The sequence below is a fragment of the Cyprinodon tularosa genome, unplaced genomic scaffold, assembly GCF_016077235.1.
Source record: "Cyprinodon tularosa strain WSP-4 unplaced genomic scaffold, ASM1607723v1 ctg7, whole genome shotgun sequence".
Lineage (NCBI taxonomy): Eukaryota > Metazoa > Chordata > Actinopteri > Cyprinodontiformes > Cyprinodontidae > Cyprinodon > Cyprinodon tularosa.
In genome coordinates, this window is record NW_024039451.1 from 3857224 (window position 1) to 3882025 (window position 24802).

Below are 24802 nucleotides of genomic sequence, written 5' to 3' on the forward strand. Positions count from 1 at the left end.
AGGGTTTAATTGATGTAATGTTGACAGCCAAATATTTTTAAAGTTTTTCTTTGAATCAGGTTTAAACCTTTTACCCTCACTTACTATTTCTTGAGAGATGCATGTCGCATGTGATATTAAGCATTATTTAAATCTTAATAAGGGAGAATTATGAATGGCCTTTAATGGGACCTTTGAAACAGGCCACATGCTTTTTATTTGTTGTGGGTTGTCTTTTGTTGTTGTTTTTTACATTAAAATGTTAAAAGTATGGCAGTCACAAATATTTAGCCTGTTTTACACATAATACCCTTAAATGCTGTCTATTGCAACCCACTGTGATGTTACCTGAAAAAGAATACGTGGATGTTTTTGTTTAATCTGAGTATACTGTAGGTGCAGCCGCAGAGGTTTGTTAGATATTGTTTAAACAGCTTCCTGATCATCAGATATCCAAGTACAATCTTGAGATATTGATTTGTAACCCAACCCTTTTTAAACTCCTGCAAAACTGGAAGAAGTACGGTACAAATGCAACTTTACCAATACATGTCAAACCACCTAAACTGTCAGACCCAACAAGCAGAATATTCATGTGAAAAGCTGTGAAGGAAACTGTGGCAACTGTATAGGAGCACCAGAGATATACAGTTTATGTAAGAGACTGCATTAGCAAGGTAAATATTTATTAAAAAATGCAAGAATAAAGCCTTTATTGGACAAAAGGTGATATGAGTCTAATTCACAGTTTGCATGACTCATGAAGCAACAGCAGACTTGTGGAAAAAGTTGCAAACATCAGATACACCAAACCTGGGTATTTTAGTGTGCCTGCAAGAATCTATAAGTTGGAAGGAACAAACACTCCACAATATGCCCAAAACACCTTTAATTCTTTGTCGTTTCCTAGAGGGGCACGGACCCTGCACAATGTAATGCAGATACCCCTTTTCAGCAGGGAAAGAGAAGATTATCAGCACTGATAAGATGGAGAATGGAGTTACAGTAAATAAAGAGTAATCTGAAGCAAGGAAAGAAGTTATCATTACATCAGGGCAGAAAACATTAAAAAGTCTGCTCTGCGATGTAATGATTTAATATAAAGCACATACATTATTAAGGACCAGTCAAAGTCTGGACATGCATCCAGCTGAAGATCTATCACTTGATTCGAAAATTACTATTTGCAAATTATCTGTATCCAAACTATCAAAGCTTAAGAATTTTTGCAAATAAGAATATGAAGACATTTCATTATTTAGAATCTGATGGAGACCCACCCTACAAGTATTTCAACCTTAATCGCATTAATGCTATTAACAGCGGGGGTAGAATAGAAAGGCATGCTACAATCTTAACATATAAATACTCAATAAACACACCAAATGTAAAATTATTTAAGGCATTATTTTTACAGTCAAAAATAATTAATTCAAATTCATATTAGGACTTTTGAATTTTCTGACTTTTTTCTAAGACAAATCAAATAATCATAGAATAGTTGTATCTAAATTAATATGAGACAGAAAAGAGTTTTCTTTAAACTGTTAAGTTAAAAGAAATGTTTGTAGTCATAAACAATGCATGGAATTTGGTTTAATCAGTTAAGCAAATCAAACAAAAGCTTACCAGTCATGCTTTAGGTTTTTTACAATGACATCATTCAATGTAGAAAAAAAACAAACAAAAATCCCAACATTTTTTGTTTTAGCGGCCAAGCCATCGATCATTAGCTTGTACATCCAGTGTCAGTTTTATAAAATATCAATTCAGTTCCTGCAAGGTTTCAGTTCTACATAAATATGTCCTAACTTTTGGAGCTTTGTGACTCGTGCAGCTCCTCTGCTATTGGACGGAAAACCTGTGGCAGATTCCTAGCCAAGGGTCCGTCCGGTTGGACAGAAAAGGCAAGTCGACTTTTAATCGGTCGCTTAAATAGGAATCTTTCTGAAGTAACCAAAGCACCATAGCCCTGAGAATGGGAGAAGGCGTAGCCTGAACGCCGGGTGCTGACACGCCTCACTGGACGGCGAGGAGGAGGTGCTGGCAGTGTGTCCTTTTGCATTTTATATCTCACCTGTAGAAAAATGAAAATGATTGGGAATTTAAGTAGAACACATTAAGCCCTACTCCTAATGGACTTATTTGTCTGGGGTATTTTTTCTTACCCTGTCGTTGATAGTGGGGCGAATCTGCATGAGTATGAAGCGCAGAGCCACCACAGGTAGGACACAGAGCAGGGAAGTCAGGAACATGGTCAACCAGGCATTTGGCTGATTCAATGAATTCCTAGCTGTTCCTATATTTAACACAAGGAATAAATCATCTAAAAACTTCATGGATGTTTGTGCACAACCTTACAATAAAGGATTTGGAAGCAGTATACTAAAACTCAGGGTAGCAACAAATTGAAATAATACAAATTTCGATAATTGGACAATTAAAGGTATGCGTGTGAGTGTGTGGAATATTTGACATTCCATAACCTACCTGTGTTAAGCTAAAAGTTAAATGTTTGCTAATTGGTTAATGGTTAATCTAGTTTTTTAAAGAAGAGAAATTCATATTTGGAGCTCAGTTCAGAAAAACAGCTCTGAAATTCATCAGCAATTACACCCATTAGAAATGTGTTTGTTTATTTTTAAACTGCTGGCTCTTTTTTAACTTGAAGACATTCATTTCTCATGCGTAATAATATCATAAAACAAAAAAATATTTGACAGATTCTTGAGTTTTCTATCTTCTATACAAACAGATGCACCAACAGCATACTGAATCTACTCACCAATAAAGGGGAAAATGGAGGTGAAGATCAGAAACATGCCGTTGCTGTACATGGTGAAGGTGATCGCAAAGTAAGCAGCCAGACTACCCCACACAAAGAAATGGTTTACTGTTGTCCAGTAATAGGTGTCAAGGCACAGCTGAAACATATAATTTAGAGCTGTTAACAGCTTGTACATAGATACTGCAGTTCTAATGTTAAATTGTTTGGAATTTCTAGTTTTGTTTTATTTTACTGTCATTGCCAAAGGATTTTGGGTTAGGAATATTGTTCAACAAACATGATTGCATTAGAAAAAGAAAAACATGGACTACCTGACAATCTTCAGGGAGTATTAACAAATACTGAGGCCCAGGGACATTAAGTTTACTGATATATATATATATATATTTTTTTTTTTTTTTTTTCAAAAAACATTGCATGAATAAAGAAAACATGTTAAATATCCTCAAGGGAAGGGAATGGTTTTGAAGAGCATTACAGCCATTAAAAAGATATAATAATAATCTCTAAAAGGAAAAGTCAGAATTCTGGGTCAAATCCTTTGACCCAGTTGATCAGTTTATCACTTCACTGTAGTTGTTTTTTTCATTGGTCTCTCCTTTTCTTTGAGATCACTTGGTCATTCCTTACATTAGAGGGGCAACCATTACCAACGCTGACAAGAAAATGGCGTATTGACAGACAGGGGATGACTAATTTGGATTTGATTCTAAAACATTAGACCTCTTTGTTTTACTGTATTAGTTGATCAAGGATATTCCCTTTTCCTTTGCTGCAAAAGTTAAGGAAAAATGTTTTATAAAAAAGAGAGAAAATTCAAATTGAATGGTTTTTTTTACCAAAGCCAAAACACCTAAAAACAAAATGGGCGACAGTGGCGTTGGATGTAGAAGATTGCCCTGAAATCGAAGGATTGATGTTTCAATCCCCGGCTCTGACTTTCAGTGTCGTTGTGTCCTTGGGCAAGACACTTCATCTGCATTGTGTACTGATGGTGGTCAGAGGGCCCGGTGGCGCCAGTGTACGGCAGCCCCGCTTCTGTCAGTGAACCCTAGGGCAGCTGTGGCTACAATGTAGCTTGCCATCATTAGTGTGTGAATGGGTGAATGAATGTAGTGTAAAGCGCTTTGGTCAAGTCTGCTGACTTGAATAAAGGCGCTATATAAGTACATGCAATTTACCAAAATGGTTTTGACTTTGCCCCTGAAACATACTGACATCATTAATTAACCATTAAACACGGTTGAAATGTTTTATTATTAAATTTGATACTAAATATATACCTCTCATATGAGGATCCAATGTTGCTAAAGCAAAGTTTGTGGCCATAACAGTGTCCCTTTGTTGCTCTCATCGTTTTACACTCATCAACTCATATTTTCCTGTTACAAAAATAGTTTTTTTTTTCTCACCTGAGCGCTCACCACAACAAGCAAACAGGTCTGTGCCAGAGAAGCAAAAGACTGGTAGTCGGCGATATCTCTGCCGTCATCTCGGACTGTATCTTGGATTGCACCCCAGGGGATAAAGAAGAGGACTAGGGAACTGTAGCAGCTGTGCAACATGCACCACACAAAGGCTTTTTTACTGAAATACATGTTGAGCTGGCCAGGGCAGTACAACTGGGGATACTGAAAACTCCAGCGGTCATTAACATCCTGCAGAAAATTGAGAACAAGATATTTAAATCCCAAAGAAATTATAACATTTCTTATAGTTTACGGAATTGTGACATTTTTCCTATGAAGCCATACCTGGTCAAAGAGGCTCAAGCTGAGGATGGGGAGGGATGTGTAGACCAAGTTGTACAAAGTGATGAACCACTCATCATACACAGTCTAGTAAATACAAGATTTTAACCATTAATAAATATCAAATAAATTCTAGGTATAGTTGGAAAGGATATCCAGAGTCTAAAGATTCTATAAAGAAATAGCAGTTGATAGTGTAATAGAATTGGAGCCAAAAAGCATTCAGACAACAATATAAACAAAACTAAAGGATAAGTTTTACTATAAGGTAGACTGGTCTAAACAGAGGCCAATACAAAGACACTGGGCAGTAAAAGAAACTACAGGCATAAACATTTGCTTTCTACCACAATGCCCACAAGGTTAGGGTTAGTCATATACCTATCAAGCAATGTGAGTTTGCAAAATGGTATTCAGTATTTTACTTACCTGTGCAGAGAATCCACAAAAGAAGGCATACCAGAAATGCATAAATGTGAAGGTGAAGTTCTTGTAAAAGAAATATTGTAGGAACTTGCACATGCGAATGTAAGACCAGCGCCCATGCACCAGCAGGAGGCGTTGGAGGTAACGAAACTGTGCAAATGAGAAGTCACTGGAGAGAACCGCCTGCATCCCCTCCTGACCACTGATTCCTACACCAATATGAGCAGCTGAAACACAAGAGAGCATTATTTTTCAAAATGAAGAGAAATATTCACAGTAGCTTTTTGACTCTTCTGGGACTTCAGATTTTACCCTTGATCATGCTGACATCATTGGCTCCATCCCCAATGGCCAAAGTGATTGCCTGCTTGTATTTCTTGACCAGTTCAACGACCTGTGCTTTTTGCAGAGGAGTTACCCTACAACATATCACCGTCTGACACATGCATGCTGTCCTTAACAGCTCCAACTCCAAATCCTTCTCCAGTGCATAAGCCTGAAGAGAACAGGAAGGGACCACACATTTAGACAGATATAATACTAGGGTACAAAGAATTTAAAATATATACAAATAGGTGCAATTAATTGTCTAGTGATTAGATATCCACTATGATGACTTTGTTCAATGAAGTAAGTCGAAGAGTCTGGATTTCTGCAAACTGGATGGGATTGATGGTGAACCTGTTCCATCAGAGTGAACAGCAGGGAGACCAGGACACAACCCTGAGGGGAGCCTGTGCTTAGGCTGATGACATCAGAGGTGTTCTGTCCAACGCGGACTGACTGAGGTCGGTTTGCTTAGATAGTGGATGAATACAGGCAAGCTGATGGCATTGGTAGCAAAAATTTGTAAAAGCCTTTACCATTTTAAAATAGTTTTTCTGGCAGCATTTCAGGTTCTTAGCAGAAAAAACGAATAAAACACAGTTTCAAAATAATTATGAGAATAACATGAGTGATTGTTTTCACTAAAGACTGCTGCTAATGACACTGGATCAAGCTCTGCTAACAGCTTCTTTTAGGAGTAAAGCTCAATAGATATAAGGACTTATCTCCAGTTAAAAGAAATAACCCCACTATAAAGACCAATGAACTCCTGATTGGATTAGCCTAGACTGAGCAGAGAAGAGACCTAAATAACCCCATAAAACGTCCAATATTTTTTTTTTAATTTGTGAATCATAAATGATTTTTTTTTTTTTTTTTTGTCATAAGGAACCCTTAGATTAGATATAAAAAAATAAAATAGATTGGTACAAACCTGACTGGATTATTCCCTAAAACAATTTGTAAGAATTGAAAAAAAGAGACCTTTGCAAAGTCAGTGACTCTCTGTAACTTGGTTTACTTAGATAGAAAACTATTATACAACATCAGTTATGTTATGTTATGTTTCACTGATTCAATTTGCTAAATGCTTTGAAATTACATGTTGTGATTGATGCAATCGATTTGATTCATAAATACTTTTTATGTGTTAAAACTTGAAAATGAGGATTATTTATATAGTAATTGTTTAGAACTTCTTCATACTGTTGTTGCAATGATCCCAAAATTCCAAACTCAATAGAAAATCCTGGACCTACATAAAAAACTGAAAGGTCTTTTGATTAAATTAAAATAATCAGGTTTCTGCCCTCTGTGGTTGTTTTCTGTCAGTTTGGTTGCTCTCTGTTGCCCCCTTTGTGTGTTCCTTCCCCTTGGCTCCCTCCTACTTAGTCCTTTTCACACCTGCTTCATATCAGCTCATTAGCCCATCATTTGTTCTGTTTCCCATATATACACCACCTCTGCAGTTCCTGTTTGCTGGTTTCTTGATGTTTTGTTGCTTCCCCATGTCTTGCTCCCCATGTGAATATTTCTCTGAAGTTTATTGGATTTTGTTTGGTTTTCAGTATTTTTGCATTTTTGCCCCAGTTGCCTGTTAGTCCCTAATTAAATAAGCAAAACTCATCTCTGCCTACTCATCTCTGCATTTGGGTCCTCAAAGCCTCCAACCAACCTGACAAAAAAGCCTTTTTTAATGCATAATGTTCATTATTTTAGGTCCTTTGGTGTTTGCAGCAACATGATGCATATCTTCTATATGTCTGTTGTAGAGATACTGATCACTTCTGCCATAAGCTATTGGGGAAGCAGCATCACAGCAAATTACTCAAAGAAGCTAAACCAGCTGATACAATTTCTGAGAACTCCTAAGCAATCTTTGGAAATTATTTTACAAAGAAGAATATTTCATAAATTGAACAACATTAAAGGCAATGCAGGGTATCCTCCTTGGAAGACTGCTGAATCTCTATTATCTTTTTTTAGTATCCTCAGTATTCTTCAGATCTGCTGCCAGACAGACCGCTACAGGAGACGCCTTCTCCCTCTGACTGTTATCTCCTATACAAGTTAACATCTGATTTCACTTTGGGATGAAAAAGTTATTTTTTATGAAGTTGTATTCTATGTCTTGGTCAATATTGTTTATTTTACTCGTTGGATAATTTGCAGCATTGACCAAGAGTCTTTCCACAACATTTTAGTGTATTTTTGTTGTTCTTTTAACATCTCAAACTAGAAAGAGCCATCTGTCTGATGGACACTAACCTGCATTGATTAATAAGTGTGAGATCTTTGTACAGTATTGGTCAGGAAACGCAGCAGTTAGACTATTAGTAAGTTGCTAAAAATGTTAAACTGCTAACATTTTCAGCCCTTCTCAAACATTCTAGTAAATACAAGATTTTGACCATTATAAGATGCTCCTCCACGTTCTAGCTCAGCTTTGTAAGCTCTGCTCTGTAGCTACAGTACACCTTGTTAGTATCATTCAGCTTTTCCTTTTCATCTTGCCTCTGACTTTTCATCTAGAGAGGGTTACAAAGGCACTCTTGTTGATAATCATGCCATATCAGAAGACATGCTTTAAAACTTTCAGCAGCAGCTGACAACTGATTACCTAGCAATGATTGTCCGGTTGCACATCCTGCTGGCACGGAAGGGATACGTTAGTTTTGCAGCCCAGCTCTGCACAGTTGGATGGCAACTTGTGGAGTTTGTGCTTATTTGGATTTTTCTTTTTGTATTTATATCAAATATTCCTTGTTATGAGCCCCATAGTCCAACCAAATTCAACAAATGTATAGTTTTAAAAATCTTTTCACAGAATTACAGGTAAATAAATCAGAATGTAATACCTACCAAGCTGTGTCCATTTATTATCAGACCATAATCCCCTTCAACTTTTTCATCCTGCACTGTCTCCATTTTCTGAAGCCAAAAAAGCCCTGCACGACATTTTTTCACAGAAGGCTGCTCTGCTGATTCTGGACACATCATCCTTCTGGCATACCTAAAAACAGTGATGTCCTTTACAAACAATTACAAGTAATAATGCTATATAATTTTATTTTGTGAAGATTTCTTTCTTTTATTGGTTGTTTTTTTTAGAACAAGTTTTATCTTGTTATAACAACTAAACTCTTAAAATAACAAATTCACTTCTTTGCAATAATAAGTTACTCTTTGACTCACTGCAGCTCCTGTTTAACCTCTTCAGCTGAATGAGCAGCAACAATGAACACCTCCTTCATATCTTCCCTTAGCATGTTGCATGAGTAACCAATATTCTCTGCTGTCTCTGTTAAAGAATAACAATATCACTAACTTTAAAATGAATAACATGGCTGCCTTATAAAATTGCATAATCATCTTAAAAATACATGTTTCCAAATGTTATATCTTAATTTCTACCTTGTTTATCACCAGTCAGCACCCAGAGTTTGATGTCAGCATTGGCCAGCTGCTCAATTGTCTGTGGAACGCCGTCTTGCAACTTGTCTTCAACAGCTGTTGCTCCTAACAGCTGGAAGCAAATATAAAAACAAACTAAGCTCATAATGTAAATAGACCTTTTTGTTATATGGGAAATAGTTTAACTAATAATTGTGCATGTGCTTAGCAAATAAACTAACAATCAGATCTTTTTCAATCTCCTCATAAAGTTGATCGAGTCTCTCTTCCCTTTCTTCCAGGGCTGTGCTGGCCTCATGGTGGCGCTGTGTCCAGTCCTCCATATAGTTCTCCTCCAGGTGCTTGTGGGCCAGAACAAGAGTGCGAAGCCCATCTCCTGCATATTCCTAATTTGGTTATAAAATTGAAAAGTAATTCAAACTAAGGATAACATATTAATAGTTAAAATTAAAGAGAAAATACAAACATATCTCTTACATTAAGATGATCTGTTGTAACCTTCATCAGTTTCTTACAAGAGCGGTCTAATCTTTCATAGATGATGGTGTCAGCCCCTTTGCAATACAAGGTCATCTTGCCATTAGGGTGACGTACTGAGAAAAACGTAAAACAATGTTGAACATAAATTCTATGAAAAATTTTTTTTCCGATTGTGATATTTAATATTTTTTCTGACCTATTACTGACATCCTCTTCCGGACATTATTAAAGTCTAGAACGGCCAAAAGTTCATATGTGACTTTTTCGCCCATCTCCATGATGGTGATGGTCTCAGGTGTGCGAGAGCGGAACACAAATCCAAAGTTCCTTGCTGCTGTGACCAGAGCGCCCTCATCAGGAGACTGAGCCTGGTAGTTCAGTTCCCCTACAAGGTGGTGAAGAGGACAAAGGATCCAATTAATCAAACCCGTTTAAAGAAAAGAACAAGTCCTACACACATTTTAACAAACTCTCTTTAAAGAGTTTAGCAAAGTCTGTAAGAAATAATTATTTTATTGTGTGCGTCTTTTCACCTGTTCTCTCATTCACAGTACATCAATATGACTCAGTAAAGTTTTTCCCAGATGCCTTTCCTTCCAGGATACAAACCTGGGCCCCCTGCATGGTAGTAACACTTCAAAGTTTGTGTCTAGAATTGCAGTGGTTAAGATAGCTGCATGTTAGTGCAGCTCTGCAAGCTTTGATCCTTTTTAAGAGAACTTTTGCTCCCCTGTTTGTGGATCATGATTTTTAATATCTAATTTTTATTTTTGGACAGGTTCAACATCTCTAAAGCTGAAATAATACTTTAGCAATTTCTGCAAGAACTGGTTGAGTTAAAAAGAAGGCACAAATGATGTTGAGCAGGAGCACGGAGAAGAGAGAGCAGCAGGAAATGTAAGTCTTCTCTTCCATAAATCCACAAATTAGAGGCAATTTGAGACCTTTAGGAAACAAGATAAAGGAATCCAAGTCCCAGCAAGGACCCAGCTAGAATCTACAATGCAGTATCATGAATTTTAGTAATATGGGGCTGCTGCACCTTATGCAAAACTTCTGCATCTATCTGCCAGGCTTTTTAACCATACAAGCAGACTGAGCATACTTTAAAAAAGAATTGCAAACTCAAAAGAGGTGGGTTGCCAGTGCTTATGAACAACATCCTGGACATTTTACTGTGTATATTCAACAATCCAGCTCAGACATATGGGAGACCACATCACACCTCATCATGCAGGTCGTAGATAAACCTCTGTTGGCAATCTAAGCAAGCAAACAAGCAGCTATCTGGAGCCCCTGCAATCTGCTTATCACATTTGTCTGGTTCAGTTAAAACAATTCAGACTGCTTTACTTTTTAAAAAACTGCCCAAGAGTTTCTGCAACAATTAATTTCCCTTTGTGAAAAATAAAGTATTTTTGAATCGAATTAAAATTGAAGTGATTTGAACTGAATTGAAATAAAAGGGAAGGCAAGGAAAGAAAAGGAAAGGATACCACCACACTAGTTGGAACTCCCAGATGGTGTTTTTAATGCAAACCAGTTTTGCATTTAATTTTTCAATTGGAATACCGGTAGTATTTTTGTTTAATTACTTTTAATCACTTTTAATTAAGTAATAACTCAAAATTGTAAAGTTTTTTTCATGAAGGAAAATATGGGTTATTCCAAATCAGCAAAAGGATGATTTGAAGGAAGAAAATACTATTTTCAAGTTGGTTTTGAAAATAGTATTTTCATGTGACTTTGTCAGATGACCATGTCATCTGACAAAGAATAAAACTTAACACAGAGTAAACTGAAGAGGACTGTGGACAAAAGATGTTCTGAAATTGACAGATTATGGTGTGAAAATTGTTAGAGACAATATGTGTAACACAGGATAAGTCCTGCAAAGACTTAATCAATTGAAGTATTAGTCTAACAGTGGACAGTTTTACTGCTAGGTAATATGTAAATAGAGTACTTTTTAAACCATATTTAGCTCCTAATCTCCTAATAATTGTTTTTCATTTAAGTTGTACTAGATTATTTTTTAAAGGATTTTGTTCTAAAACTTAAAGGAATAGTACACCCAAAACATGATTAGCCTTCATTTTCTACTCACCCCCATGCTGAACAAAACTCTGGAGTACTTTTTTGATATCTCAAATGCATCTGGAGATCTGGGAGGCTTCTTGCTGTCTGCTGACATTCAAATAATGGAGGTCTATGGCGCCCGAGACAGAAAGGTCCATAAAAGTCCATAAAAACGTGTCAATATTCCTCCATACTGCTCGTCCAATGTATTCCAAGTGTCCTGAGTGGGTAGCGTCCATAATTTACTCGAAACGAAGTCATTTAGAATGTTTTTAGAGCATAAACAGTAGTGTATAGGATTTCCTAATAGCGCCCCCATGCGCGCTCACGACGCTACGGAAGCCGGCAGACCAAACCAGCGCATTCAGCTCGGCAAAGAACTCATGCTCTTCCTCAACACTGAAGTCCTCAGACATTTTTCTTTCATTGTTTCTTTCTTTGCACAGGTAAACAGCACATTTCTTCTTCTACGCTTGCATTATCGGCAGAGTAGACGCTGAATGCGCACTTCCTTCCGGTTTGGTCTGCCGGCTTCCGTAGAATCGTGAGCGCGCATGGGGGCGCTATTAGGAAATCCTATACACTACTGTTTAGGCTCTAAAACGTTCTAAATGACTTCGTTTCGAGTAAATTCTGGATGCTACCCACTCAGGACACTTGGATTACATTGGACGAGCAGTATGGAGGAATATTGACACGTTTTTGTGGACTTTTGTGGACCTTTCTGTCTCGGGCGCCATAGACCTCCATTATTTGAATGTCAGCAGACAGCAAGAAGCCTCCCAGATCTCCAGATGCATTGAGATGTCAAAAAAGTACTCCAGAGTGTTGTTCAGCATGGGGGTGAGTAGAAAATGAAGGCTAATCATGTTTTGGGTGTACTATTCCTTTAAAATTTTAAAGCACTAGCCCATGACTTTTCTTAAATAATTAATTATCTTAAAGAATGAATATTCTGTAATAGTCAGTCAAATTGAAGCATTGCTTAACTTATTTTAACATGCTAAACTCTAAATACTTTAGAGTTACTCATTAAACTAATAGGGTGTAGACTAACTTTTTAGACCCAGTTTTCCAGTAATCTCTGTAAAGCTGTCTTAAAGGTATTTAACTACTGTTAATGAAAATATTGATAATCTGACCCTCTTTCTTTTCTTCAGGCATGACGGTGTGGCACAGAGCCAATAGTCGAAAGAAGGCCTGAGCTTCAGGGTTTCCCTCTCGCACAGTCTCCAAAAGGCTATAGTCATGAAAGGCGAACTTTGGGTCTGCCAGCTTATTCCAGGAGAAGTCCACTTTTTGCGTTTTCTGTGGAGAGATTATATAATCAGGCTATTTCATTGTTATCATCTTATTAATACATTTACTAAGAATTGCTCACCTCTGTTATTTCAACTCTATGTCCAGAGAAGTCATAAAGGTCTCCTAAAAAATAGACATACATATTAAATAATCAGATAACATACCACTTTTGTGTTTGTGTCCCTTTTGTGTCAATATTTAAATAGCCAATTAGGGTTGGGCAACGAGAATTGATATCTGACTAGAACCAGTTCCAACCTTTCAACTGTCCTACACCCATTCAAATGTTTTATTTGAATGGGTGATATCAGGGAAAAATAATTCACAGAAGTGTTTGTACATGTTTACGGAAGAAATGACAAGTCGACTACCTACAACACTGGAGATGGAATTACACAATACAAGGAATGGTGCATACACTAAACTGAGGATGAGATTCTCATCTTTCAGTACTGGTATTGTAAGGTAAGTTCTGCACAAGGCAAGTTCTTTAATTTGTTCTTCCTCTTAATTCGTAGTGCTCTTTTCACAGAGAGCATGGACCGTTTTGTGCTAAACTAGTTCTCTTATTTTACATCTTAACAGATACCCTTCTCATTACCTACATGTAGATCGGCCAAACCTATGAATGATTTTAAGACATAACATCATCATCTGTTTATTTTAGTTCATTTGGGCTCTATTGCAAACCCACTAACTGAACAAGAGTATAAAAATCAGATCACTAAAGTGATCAGTAAAACATCAGTACTTCCATGTCTAGTTGGGCGGAAGTGAGGTTCAGTAAACCATACTGAGGATATAAATCCTGAACCATCCTGCTGTTTACCTTTTCTTCCAGCTCCAACACTCACAGCCAGAATCAGGCAAATTAAGTAGTAAAATTGTATTATACGGCAAGTGTAACTCCAGCATCAGACACTTAATATATGTATTCTAATGAGACTTTCAGAAAGAAAGTTCCATATGAAAGTGTAACTCTGTGGAAAAACAGTTAAATTTATATACTGATTGAAAATAACTGTGTTAATTTATAGTAATTCACTGGTTAGTTGTCAAAGGAATTAAGGTTCATTAAGAAATTTAGACCATCTCATTTTTGAAAGAATCAGAATTGAGAATTGATGTTTGCCTGAATCGATATAAGAAATCAGAACCTGAATCATTCCAATTCGAACGAAGCCCAACTGTATTACCTACCATAGTTTTTTCCATTGATGGAGCACTTGTTGAATGTCATGATGTTCTGTGTCAGAGTACCAGTTTTGTCACTGAAGATGTATTTAATCTGGCCTAGCTCCTCGTTGAGTGTGGTGGTCCTTGCCTGAGCTGGAGTGTCATTCTTAGGATAATACATCTTTCTGTCCCAGTTTATAAAGTAGCTGTTCCCAAGTCGAATGATCTCCACACTGACATTCATGCATAAAAATTAAGATTTGATGACACAAAAGCAGCAACAGCAGTAAAAAAATATAGTCACAAACAGTTTCTGTCTGATTTCCTTATCTTTATACCTGACATAGAGGGAAATGGGCACTACTGCATTGAGGACAATGACATAAGACCAGAATGAGAGGAAGGAGGACAAGGCAGCATTAACGCCTGGATCACGTGGAAGAAACACGGTAAAGACGGAGCCCTCTTTCACTTCCCAGATAGCATTGCCGATGGCCAGAATGAAGCACATGGTAAACAGGAAACCAAAAATCTGGTGGAATAGACACAATCCTAAACATTAATATAATAAAAAGCATGTACAACTCATAAAAGGTGATAGAAATTTGCCTATTTCAGCTTGAGACAATCAAAGTATCAACTCAAATGTTTACATGCTATCATAATTTCTAAATTATTGTGCTTTAAGTCATTGATTTGGATAAAGGATAAATTAAGACATACTTTTTTATGTTAGTTAACTGTATCAGGTAAATGTTTGCTTTCACAAAGGTTCTAGTTCTAGTTACTTACCCACAAAACCAGGACATTCATCAGGTGATCAATGTTGGTCCGTTTGAATTTTGTCTTTCCACTGTTCTGCATGAGCTTGGTGTCAGGACCTGGGAAAATTTTCTATCATGTTTAGATATACATTGTATTTCTGCATAGATACTTTTTAGCCCTTAACATGCTGTGGAAATTTGATTTTATCAGATCATCAACAATCATCAGAAACCAGTGAAGAAAAATATGTACATTTATTGCAAACTAAATTTAGGCCATTCATTAAATCGAGCTTAATTTCCTCTTTGTCACTAAACACATGCATAAGAAGAAGGGAAATATAAACAAACGTTTAAACATTTGATGATATTTATTCATATTTCTTAGAATATGAGACATATATCTGAAATAAATAAAATAAAAACCTTTTTGTTTGTATTGGCTGAGGTTCGGGACTGAAATAAGTAGCCCCTCATAATTTGGTTGAATATTGCTAGGATACATCAAAAAAAAAATTTTTTTCTTTTTTTAGAACAACACTCAGTCAATGCCAAGACTGAACAAGCAGTGCAAACAACAATTGTATAAATCTCAATAGCTTAAATACAAGTGGAAATGATAATTTAATCACATGTAAATGTGCAGTAACTTTACACAATTCAAAGCTGAACAAAATAATTATTTGTTTCTCTAAAAGCAGCAGCCATAATAGCTCATTATTAGCGTCCTCTAGTGGAATCATGTAGACTTGATTAGTGAGCAATATAAGAGTTTCTTTCCCAATGATTTCAAAGGCTTTTTATCTTAAGTAGCCAGACTCAAAGTTTAGGTACATATATATATATATATATATATATATATATATATATATATATATATATATATATATATATATATATATATATATATATATATATATATATATATATATATATATATATATATATATATATATTTATATATATATAAATATATATAAATCAAGACCCTTAAAGAAGCAGTGGTGGGGTTTTTACCTCCAAAGATGACCAGACCGAAGCACCACTCTGTGTTTCTCAGTGTGCATCCTCTGAGAAGTATCTTATCGTTGTCCAGGCCATAATTTTGTCCATTCACAGTCAAGGTCCCTTTAAATTTGTCCAAACGGTTGTTTGGAGGCTCACATCGCACTTCGCCTGAAAAGCACAGGCATTAGCAAGATATCAAACTCAATAAGTAACAAGTATGAATGATCATTATAAGACAGGAACATTTTTTTTAATTTAACCCAAGAGATGTATCACATGCTATAAGTACGTTATTGGAAACAAAATACCTATCCAACAAAGAAATGTTGGCAAAACAATCATTGAGTGTAAGTGGAAGGTGTGCTGACTGTTGGCAAGTAAATATTCATACGTTCATTTTATGTAACTATTTTTAAATTTTATTCCAAAAAGAAAGTCCATTTCTAGAATGGTTTTCAGATTTTTTTTTGTTTTTTAGTCTCCATCAAATTTTGCATGTATTATTAACTGATGAACACTTAATGGTCACAAATTTTCTGTGACAATCACCCAACAATTATTAAAGCAAACTTTTCAGTAAGCTTGAACCTTTTTTAGATGTACACCTTGATCACTAGGATTCATCCATTTTTGGATGGTCTTATGTTAACCCGGGTTTGTTACTTTGTCCAAACATAAGTTTGAGTGTAGGTGCCCCTATAATTTTGGTCTAAAGCAAATTAACCAAGCTTACAAAGCTTGGCAATGTTTATTTAATCCATGTTTACACAAATAACCAGGTAACAGGAACATCAGGGAAGATGGCGACAGCAGAAAGAGTTGATCAGTCATGTGATGTAAAAGTTTTCTACGTCAGTGCTGTTTCAAAAAAAAAATGTTTCCATCTCCTGTTTTGTGCATCAACCCTTTAAACACCTGAATCAAGCATAAACGTTTGAGAATTTAAAGGATTTCTTTTTAAATTGTGACGTTACCATCAAGCTTTTCTGATGCGATATTTTTAAAATGTGCATTAGAAAAACATTCACATCACTGTTTTTTTGTTAAACTGGTTTTCTGATTCTCTGTAGCATGAATTTCTTAGAGAATGTCTCACCTTTGAAGTTTGATAGAGCTTCAATGGAGTCCTCCATCTCTCCTGTGAGAGTCAAGGCTTGTTTCACTTTAAGGTTTGTTTCACTGTGGACCACCATTAGGTTATAAGAAGGATGCAAATAATGTGTGAGCCAAAAAAAAAAAAAAAAGAAAAAAAACAGATGTACAACACTTACCCATCTAGCTCAGCTGTTTCCACATAAACCAAGTTAAGTGGCTCACTGCTGGACAGCAACAAAAGGTCTGCCTGTGAAAGATAAACTTTGTTAATGGTTTTCAGAGCTAATGGTTTACTGGATGTTAATAAAACTCTATTTAAGGTTGACTGATGAGTTAACCTTTCCAAAATGTTTGGTAATTGATTTTTTTTTGTATAAATTTGTAAAGCCATTACATACTGTTACAAACTGATTGCTCTCCAGTTTAATTATATCCCCAACTTGAACATTCATCCATTTTTCATTTTTCAGTCTGTAGAGAAAAAAAACATTTTGTTTTTCAAAAATGTGGAGGGCAAATACCCTTTAAAACAACCACAGATACTTCCTCATAAACTGTAAATAATTTACAACTCTGTGATCTAATGTTTGACTAATAAAACGACTTACTCTCCATCAATGAGGACGCTCACCATGCGGTTATTCACTTGCCGGTCACTTTTGTGCCTGTTCTACTCAGTTGACAGAAGAAAAAGACATGGTTTACTCAAATGTTTGTTTGAGACTCAAGGAGGGTTAAGGTTAGAATGTTCTTTATAAATGTAAGGCTTTTATCTTACTATGTCATCATTGGCATCTTTAACCGCTGTCATGGCCAGCACCATAACTAAAGGCACAGCTGTGGTGAACCATGACAGAGAGGAGATTTGTGGAATTAACTGCACAAAAGAAGGAAGAGCGGTTATTCCCTCTGTTAGATAGTTCAGTTCATAAAATTTGTTTACACTATGTAAAATGAATAGTCAAATTGATTTCACTTCACTGATGTAAGAAAATGCTTATTTGAGAATTTGAACAAAGATATGTAACTGTAATGAGTAGCATTTAAAGATAAGTTGTTTGAAAATGGATAGAAATAGAAACGGTGAATTGTCTACCTGAAGAAGGAGGAGGAACAGGAAGTAAGCATTAGCCAGCCTCCTGAACTGCTCAAACAGATTAAGAGGTAGAAAGGTGAAAATGTTGTACTTGGAGGTCCTGATGGCATTGTTCTAAGAAAGGGGAAGTGACACATAACGGTTAGTTCATAAAAAAAATACTTACAGCTCACAGTAGAATATCGACATGTGTGCAAGTCTACGGTGCCTTGTAAAGGTAATCCCATAAACTTTTCACATTTTGTCATGTTACAACCAAAGACTTCAACACTATTGACATTTCTTGTGACAAATTGACAAAATGTTGTGCATAATAAGGAAGGAAAGTAGTGCAGATTTCATGTTTACTTCAAATAAAAATCTGAAAAATATTGTGAGCTGTTCCCCACAAGGCTGCTGAGTCAATACTTTGAAGAGCATTTTTTTTGCAACAGTAACAACTAAAAGTCTCTTGGTTATGTCTTTACTAGCTTTGTATAAAAAACTACAGATTTTTGTTCTTTTTATTTTCTATTCGTCTAAGCATCTTTCTAAACCCGGCTGTATGTTTAAGGTTGTTGTTCTGTTTAATACCCTGAAACGTGAATTTACGACCTAGTCTCAAGAGTTTCCTAGCCTTTGATTTTTTTCTCCAACCAGGGTAACCATTATTTTGATGGATCTATCCATCCTTTATATTTAATCAAAAAAGGTGTTGTGTGTACTACCAACTCTAATTGGCTATCACCATGGAGATTTTAAGAAAACATAATAGATTTATTTTGGGCACGGCAGAAATGGCAGAAATGGCAGGGCCTTATGTGAAAAGGATGCAGGCATAGAAGAAGAGAAATAATTATGTGCAATTGTTGCCTGTCAGAAGACTTGGAGGCACAAACATGATGGAGTAGATTTTGGAATCTGAATCCTACAAACTTTAACAATGATACAAGTAGCCTAAGAAAGAGGTGGATATAAGATAGGGACATTTAGAGAGCTCATATTTATTTCATAATAAGATATAAAAACGTATTTTACCACTGATTAACCCAAATAAATATGTTACTCTAAGGATAAAAAGCACTTCCATGTCCAAGTGTGCCATAGTTTTCTACATAAATCAGTTAGGTTTTCAAAAGCAGACTTGTTGGTGACTAGGTTTCGACTAAAACTGTATATTGTGTCTATTGTGCCCTATTATCTCTCAAATAAACCTCCATTGCTGGGAAGCACATGAGGAAAACTATTCAGGGAGATGCCACCAATTGTAATTCTACGTTTGAATGAGCAAGATAAAGCAATAAAATGCTGTTTTGAGTCTTTTTCTGTATGTTTGCACCTAATTTTTAAATGTGCTTAATATGTATACACCATTTCACATTTGAAAAATCTCATTGCAGGTGATGGTTAATACCTTTTGCAATTCCTCATCCGAGCATTTTGCTGTTTCTGATAATCAGCACGTGTTCTGCACTTATAAGTAGGCACGCAGGCTAGATTGATCGATTACGACCCCCCCCCCTCTTTTTCATCATTTCACAGATGCAAATTGTGGAGCAACCGATTAGTAAATCAGCCAAACATGCATGTTGCTTTAAATGCTATCCATTAGTATATCACGCTGTTGGGGTTTTGCATGAGGTTCAGAAACTGGTCTCATTCTTCCGCATATTTACTGTGTCCTCTATAAATCTTGAGATAAACTTGAAATGGGACTTTATGCCCTGCTTTCCACAACAGATTGCTTCTTATCAATCATCCACTTAATAGTTGATCTGTGAATTACTTTAGCCCTTCCCTGGTTACCATGGCTGCATGATTAATACTATCCTTGCCTGAACTTTCAGTTTTGACAGATATCTTCATTGTTGTTCGTTGTTCTTGTTGTGCAAAATTGTTTCTAATTTATGCTTCATTTATTAACTGTTTTTAATTGTATCCTCACTTATCCGCTGTGTTCAAGACTTTATGGAACTCCTTTTTTCTCATGGTGAAAAAAGGAGTATTTTTACAGATTAATTCAGAAAATCTAATTAACTCAATTTAAATAAAATTTGAAGTAATTAAAACTGATTGAAAAGAATAAAAAAAATTCATAAGTCAGTTTTGTTTTTCGTTTTACATTTATCAGCACCACAAAAAAGGGGGCTGAATAAAAAGTATACATCTTCAAAATATTTTGTAAAAAAAAAAAAAATCATGCATCCTGTCAATTAAAATAAAAAATGGTACACTGTATTGTATTGGTATTTTCCATGAGATTACAGCAAAGTACAATAGAAATAGTGGCTTTAACATGACAAACTGTGAAAAGATTCAAATTTTACAAGGCAGTGCAGATAAAATATTTTAAGTTATAGTATAAAACCTCCTGCAGGATCCACTTACTGCATAGTTGTAAGACAGGTTGAAAGCTCTGTCATTAGCTCGAACATGTCTTTCCTCCTCTAAGAAAAGTAGCATAACAGTAAATGTACATTTTATTTTAATGCAAATAAAAGTAGAGAACTTTTTTGAGATATTTTGAGGCTCTGAGTACAGTATGTAAAACCTCTCATTACTCAGAAAACAGTTAACAAACATGTAACATAACAGTAAAGCTCACCTTGCTTTTTTTCTTTTCCACGCAAGTTGTTGAAGTGCGACTGTACTGACCCCATCTTTACCTCAGGACTTTTTCATAATTTAACCCTGAAAAAAAATGTTTACTTTGAAAATAATGCGATTATGATACAATCAAAAATAGTTTTTTTTTTTTTTTTTTTCCAATTTATAAATCAGCTAGATACAAAGGTAAAAGAACTAGACAAGTATTCAACTTACAACTTCTCAAAAATGTTTTGGCTATTAAATCTGCTCATTCGGAGCTGTCATTTTTTTCCCCCATCCAAGAGTTTGTATAAAGCATAAATGCTGGCACATATTAGATTTATTGTTTCTCAGGGTATCAACAAAAGGTATATTTGGAGGTTGGTTGAAGCTCTCAACAAATTACTCCAAGTATAAAAATCTTTTTTTCTCGTCAGTTTCCCTTGCAGGTGTAAAGCTGGGTAAGTTTGTCTGGAAAGTAGCATTCCTTTAGTTTTTGTCCTTTAATTAAAAATGGATCTTGAAGTATTATCAAAACAAAAAAAACATGAGAAGAAAATAATTATATCCCTCCACTAGCTTCACAGCAGGGCTAGATGGAAAGGGTCTATAGTAACAAGCTGTGGTTTAACACATACATACATACATTCTTTCTTACAGTTAGTTTTAAATTTGCACATATTATTTGGAAATTACATTGAATGTATTTAAATAATAAAAATGCACATGCAACTGTAATCTGGAAACAAAGTTTTCAGAATCAGTTTATTGCCAAGTAGGTTTGCACTTTCAAGGAATTGGACTTGGTGATGATGGTGCAGATAAATTAGATAGAATACAGGATCTATCTATCTATACTATACACAATATATAGTAGTTTGCAAGTAATGGATTTCTTTATGCTAAATAAGTTTCTACAAACCATTTTATTTGCTTTTTTGTACATTTAACTGTGTTAATTGACAGAATGGGACTTCTTCACAGCAAGACATTTCATCCTCAAATATTTATACAATAGAATACATGCTTGATTTAAACAGATTAAAAAAACTACTATATTTTAAAAAAAGTTGATATTGGAGAAAATCGTCTACCTTTCTCTTTTTTCCCATTGTTTAGAGTTTAGAAAAAAAACAAGCCAAGCACAGAGCAACAGAGAAATTTATTGTCATGATTTAAATGCTTTGTGCTTTAAAATGCTTTTCTACCAGGACACAGAGCATAAGTTATATTTTGAAATTATTAAAAGTACTAAAGTGAGTTTCTTACCTTAAGCAGGAAAATGAATGAATTTCCTATAAGACCAGCGCACATGGGCACTGCGTCCTACAAAGGGAAGTGTTTCAGGTCTCCACCCTACCTTTGCCTCTTCTGAGCTCTAAATGAGCGGTCTGGGCAACACTTAGTGCCACATTGAGAAAATTCTTTCTATTGAGCCTCTGGCCTCATGTAGGAAAAACTGGTCCACATGTGAGATGATATAGTGGTTGATAGAAGCACCTTACAATCTTTCAGCTTCATACAGGAAGAACTAGGATCTCCTACCACTAGCAGCCCAGGTGAAGAACAAACAATGCAATGATCTTTGGACCGAGATGGTGAGTCAGTGCATGAGTGAAACAGCAGTAACGGAACTGCATAAGTAAAGTGCTTTGACCAATAGGAGCCAACACCCTACTTGCACTCAGGTTAGTACGGTGTACAATTTGCACTTTGCTCGAAGCCCAGACTTTTATAATTTCTTTTTTTTTTCAGAAGAAACTTTCACAAATCGAACAATTTTTCATGGAGGCACTCGCTTTTAAACACTAAAAAAATATTTTAGTGACTAATACATTTTTTTTTAGATATGTGGAAACAGAGAGGCTTTGGTTTATAATAATTTTTTATTAGCACTGCCTCAAATACAGAACTGCTGTATACAGGGTGCATTAGCAGTAACTACCGTTAGATTGGAATGTTTTTAAAAGATTTTGATAGTTCAATTTGAGTGGTTTGTTGTCTTACTTGGTTCGGATACTTAATGGTTTTATAGTTTGCAACAAGCAAATTACAGTAAATTAAAAGATGCAATAAAAACATTCATAAGAGATTTAATAATGCAAATATATAATTCAGAATTATAAAAACTCAAGATAGTAATGCCATACATTTTCATTTGTCTTTTGAGCATTTTCCTTCATCATTGGTACAATCTCATAAGTCTAAGGTTTTCGCTGTTTCATCCTGCACAAACCGCATTGTTTTGTTTGTTAGTGACTATTCACATTTAAAGAGATCAAACAGAGGTATTTTTCTTTTTTTTATTAGATTTATTTTTAGAACTGCACACTTATTATTTCAGTTGTAAGCACTTATTGTCATGGTTTTGGTTCTGTTTAAATTTTCTTTTTGAGTTTTCATTGGTTTAATTTCCATTTCTTTTTTATTTTATTTAGTTTTATTCTAGTTGTTTTTGGTTGTATTTGAGTTCTTATGTATTTCTTGTTTACTCTCTGTTGCCCTATTTCATCAGTCTCATTCTCCTAGCTCCCTTCTAGTTTTTTCTGTCCACACCTGCTCCCAATCTGCTACTTTTTTTTTCAGTCTCCCATTTATACTCCTCCTCTTCAGTTACTGTTATGCCGTTTCTTGACTCCTCCTGTGTTTACCCTGATTTCTCCTAGATTTTGTTTTTTTCTGTGTTTTGCTTGTGGATTTTTGCTTCTGTTGCCAACTTCTGGATATTAAATCTGCAAGAAACCAACTAAGCTTCCGCCTTTGCATTTGGGTCCTCTTCAAACCTCCACACAACCTGACACTTAATAAAGGGAAGCAAGAAAAAAACAGCATGTCAGACATTTTACTTTTTTTTTAGAGGAAAATAAGATCATGTTGTACATAACCTGTCAAATCCTGTTTAATGCTGCTTTTTTCTTACCAGTTTTTAACCTAAAACAGTAAAACACAATATGCTCATCTTAGCATGAGTTCAATTAATTCTAAAATTAATTTCTATACAGTTGGTGTTTGTTGGGTTCATTAACTTCTTGCAATGTTTTCAGAAAAGACAATTGGTCAAGTTTTGACAACTTACAACTTTAATAAGCCAGTTGTCACAAACTACAAACAACTCTGAACTCTTTTCTAGAAAGACTAAACCACATGTTGGGGTTGAAACTAGAATATGATGCTTGCATCACAAAATAAAATCACTGAATAGTGAACACAAACTATAAAACAGATTGAGTGCAAGAAAGTGCAATGCTCAATTATACTTTTACAAAGCAAAGCGAGTAAAACAATATTTATACAAATATCCCCAGCATTTACAAGTCCAAATAAGTACTACCTGTATATAAAAAACGCGCCCTATACTCCAGTGCCCCTTATGTATGTGTTAAATACAGAAATGGCACACATAACTGAGACTGCGCCTTTTAGGACGGTGCGCCTTATGGTCGTGAAAATACAGTAATCATTGATTAAATTCTGAGACTATCCATTCACAAAAATATAAAACATCCTTTGGGGCCCCCGAAATGCCGGGGCCCTGGGCTGCAGCCCCGGTAAGCCCCTGCTAAAATCCAGCCCAGAACACTACTATAAATACATTTTAATTCGGTCAAATTTTAAGAGGTTAAAAGCATCATGGGCATTTTTTTCTGTGACTTAAAGAGTTAAAGACTTAAAGTACATTAAATTAGAGGGCACATTCATTTTACTTGTCAAAAAATTAACAAGGTTTCCTTTTTTTTTTAAAGTGCAACCTTTTTCTTGTAAATCTTACATACATTCAGTGTAAGATAAATGTTCATAAAACATAGTTGTTGCTCTTTAAACTCTTCAGGATCAATCAAAGCAACAGTGACCCATACATGTCCACTAGATGTCAGACATAGGCTAAGATGGAGACTTCAGAAAGAAATCTACAATCAACTTCAGTAGGAAACTTGGTGTTCACAAACATAGAATTTGACTTTGCTTTGCCAAATTACCCAAACTTCTATAAAAAAAGTTGATATGGTAAGAGCAAAATGAGTTCTCTCATTTCTCTTACAAGTGGTAGCATAATTTGATTAATATAAAAATCCATTCTAAACTAACAGTAATACTAGAGAGAAAGTATCAGACTTTTCAATTGTATTAGTTCTCCTTTGCCACATTTTAGAAATGGACATTCTCACAGTAACAGGCATTTTTTCTAGCCACATAATTAAATACATTTATATAAAAAATATGCAGACATTTAAACCCTGATGGGAACCCTTAATGCCTCTCACGGCACAACATAACATGTCCCGCCCATATTTATTCTTTTTTCACTTTGACTCTATTGTTCTAAAGTTAATGTCAGCTATTACCATGGGTGCTTTGTCTCTCTCTGGCTCCCACCAGGCTGTCAGGGCTATTCTGTTCCAAGAATAGATGAATTACCCCATAAATGCAGCAGAAGTAAGTTGAACGAGGGGACCAACTTTAACTTCTTGCCTTTGGTGTATTTTCTGTTTGTGGAAGAGTCCTGTTTTCACTGATATGCTAAACAATGTTATAGTTTTAAATATCAGGA

General features: G+C 35.5%; 1 protein-coding gene across 1 annotated transcript; it reads right to left on the reverse strand.

Annotated features, from left to right (window-relative positions):
* Nucleotides 1-636: 636 nt before the first annotated feature.
* On the reverse strand, nt 637-20127 carry LOC119772037 (phospholipid-transporting ATPase ID-like). The gene is made up of 26 exons (XM_038268307.1): nt 20053-20127; nt 17686-17799; nt 17368-17466; nt 17198-17259; nt 16988-17060; nt 16766-16836; nt 16591-16673; nt 15504-15662; nt 14515-14603; nt 14061-14254; nt 13747-13955; nt 12626-12669; nt 12387-12552; nt 9362-9550; nt 9163-9278; nt 8907-9071; nt 8686-8797; nt 8467-8572; nt 8134-8284; nt 5257-5440; nt 4948-5171; nt 4522-4605; nt 4180-4425; nt 2765-2903; nt 2148-2278; nt 637-2056 (listed from the first exon to the last, which is right to left on the reverse strand). Exons 1-26 carry the CDS (start codon nt 20125-20127, stop codon nt 1787-1789), a joined length of 3555 nt encoding a protein of 1184 aa, XP_038124235.1. The 3' UTR covers nt 637-1786.
* Between the last annotated feature and the right edge of the window lie 4675 nt (nt 20128-24802).

Bases quoted from the DNA above. Each gene is read 5' to 3' on its own strand.
- LOC119772037 (XM_038268307.1), bottom strand. From the start codon at position 20,127: ATGCTACTTTTCTTAGAGGAGGAAAGACATGTTCGAGCTAATGACAGA. The intron at 16,837-16,987 runs GTATGTAATGGC...TATCTTTCACAG, and splicing joins AGAGCAATCAGTTTGTAACA to GCAGACCTTTTGTTGCTGTC. The intron at 2,279-2,764 runs GTGAGTAGATTC...TGTTAAATATAG, and splicing joins CTCCATTTTCCCCTTTATTG to GAACAGCTAGGAATTCATTG.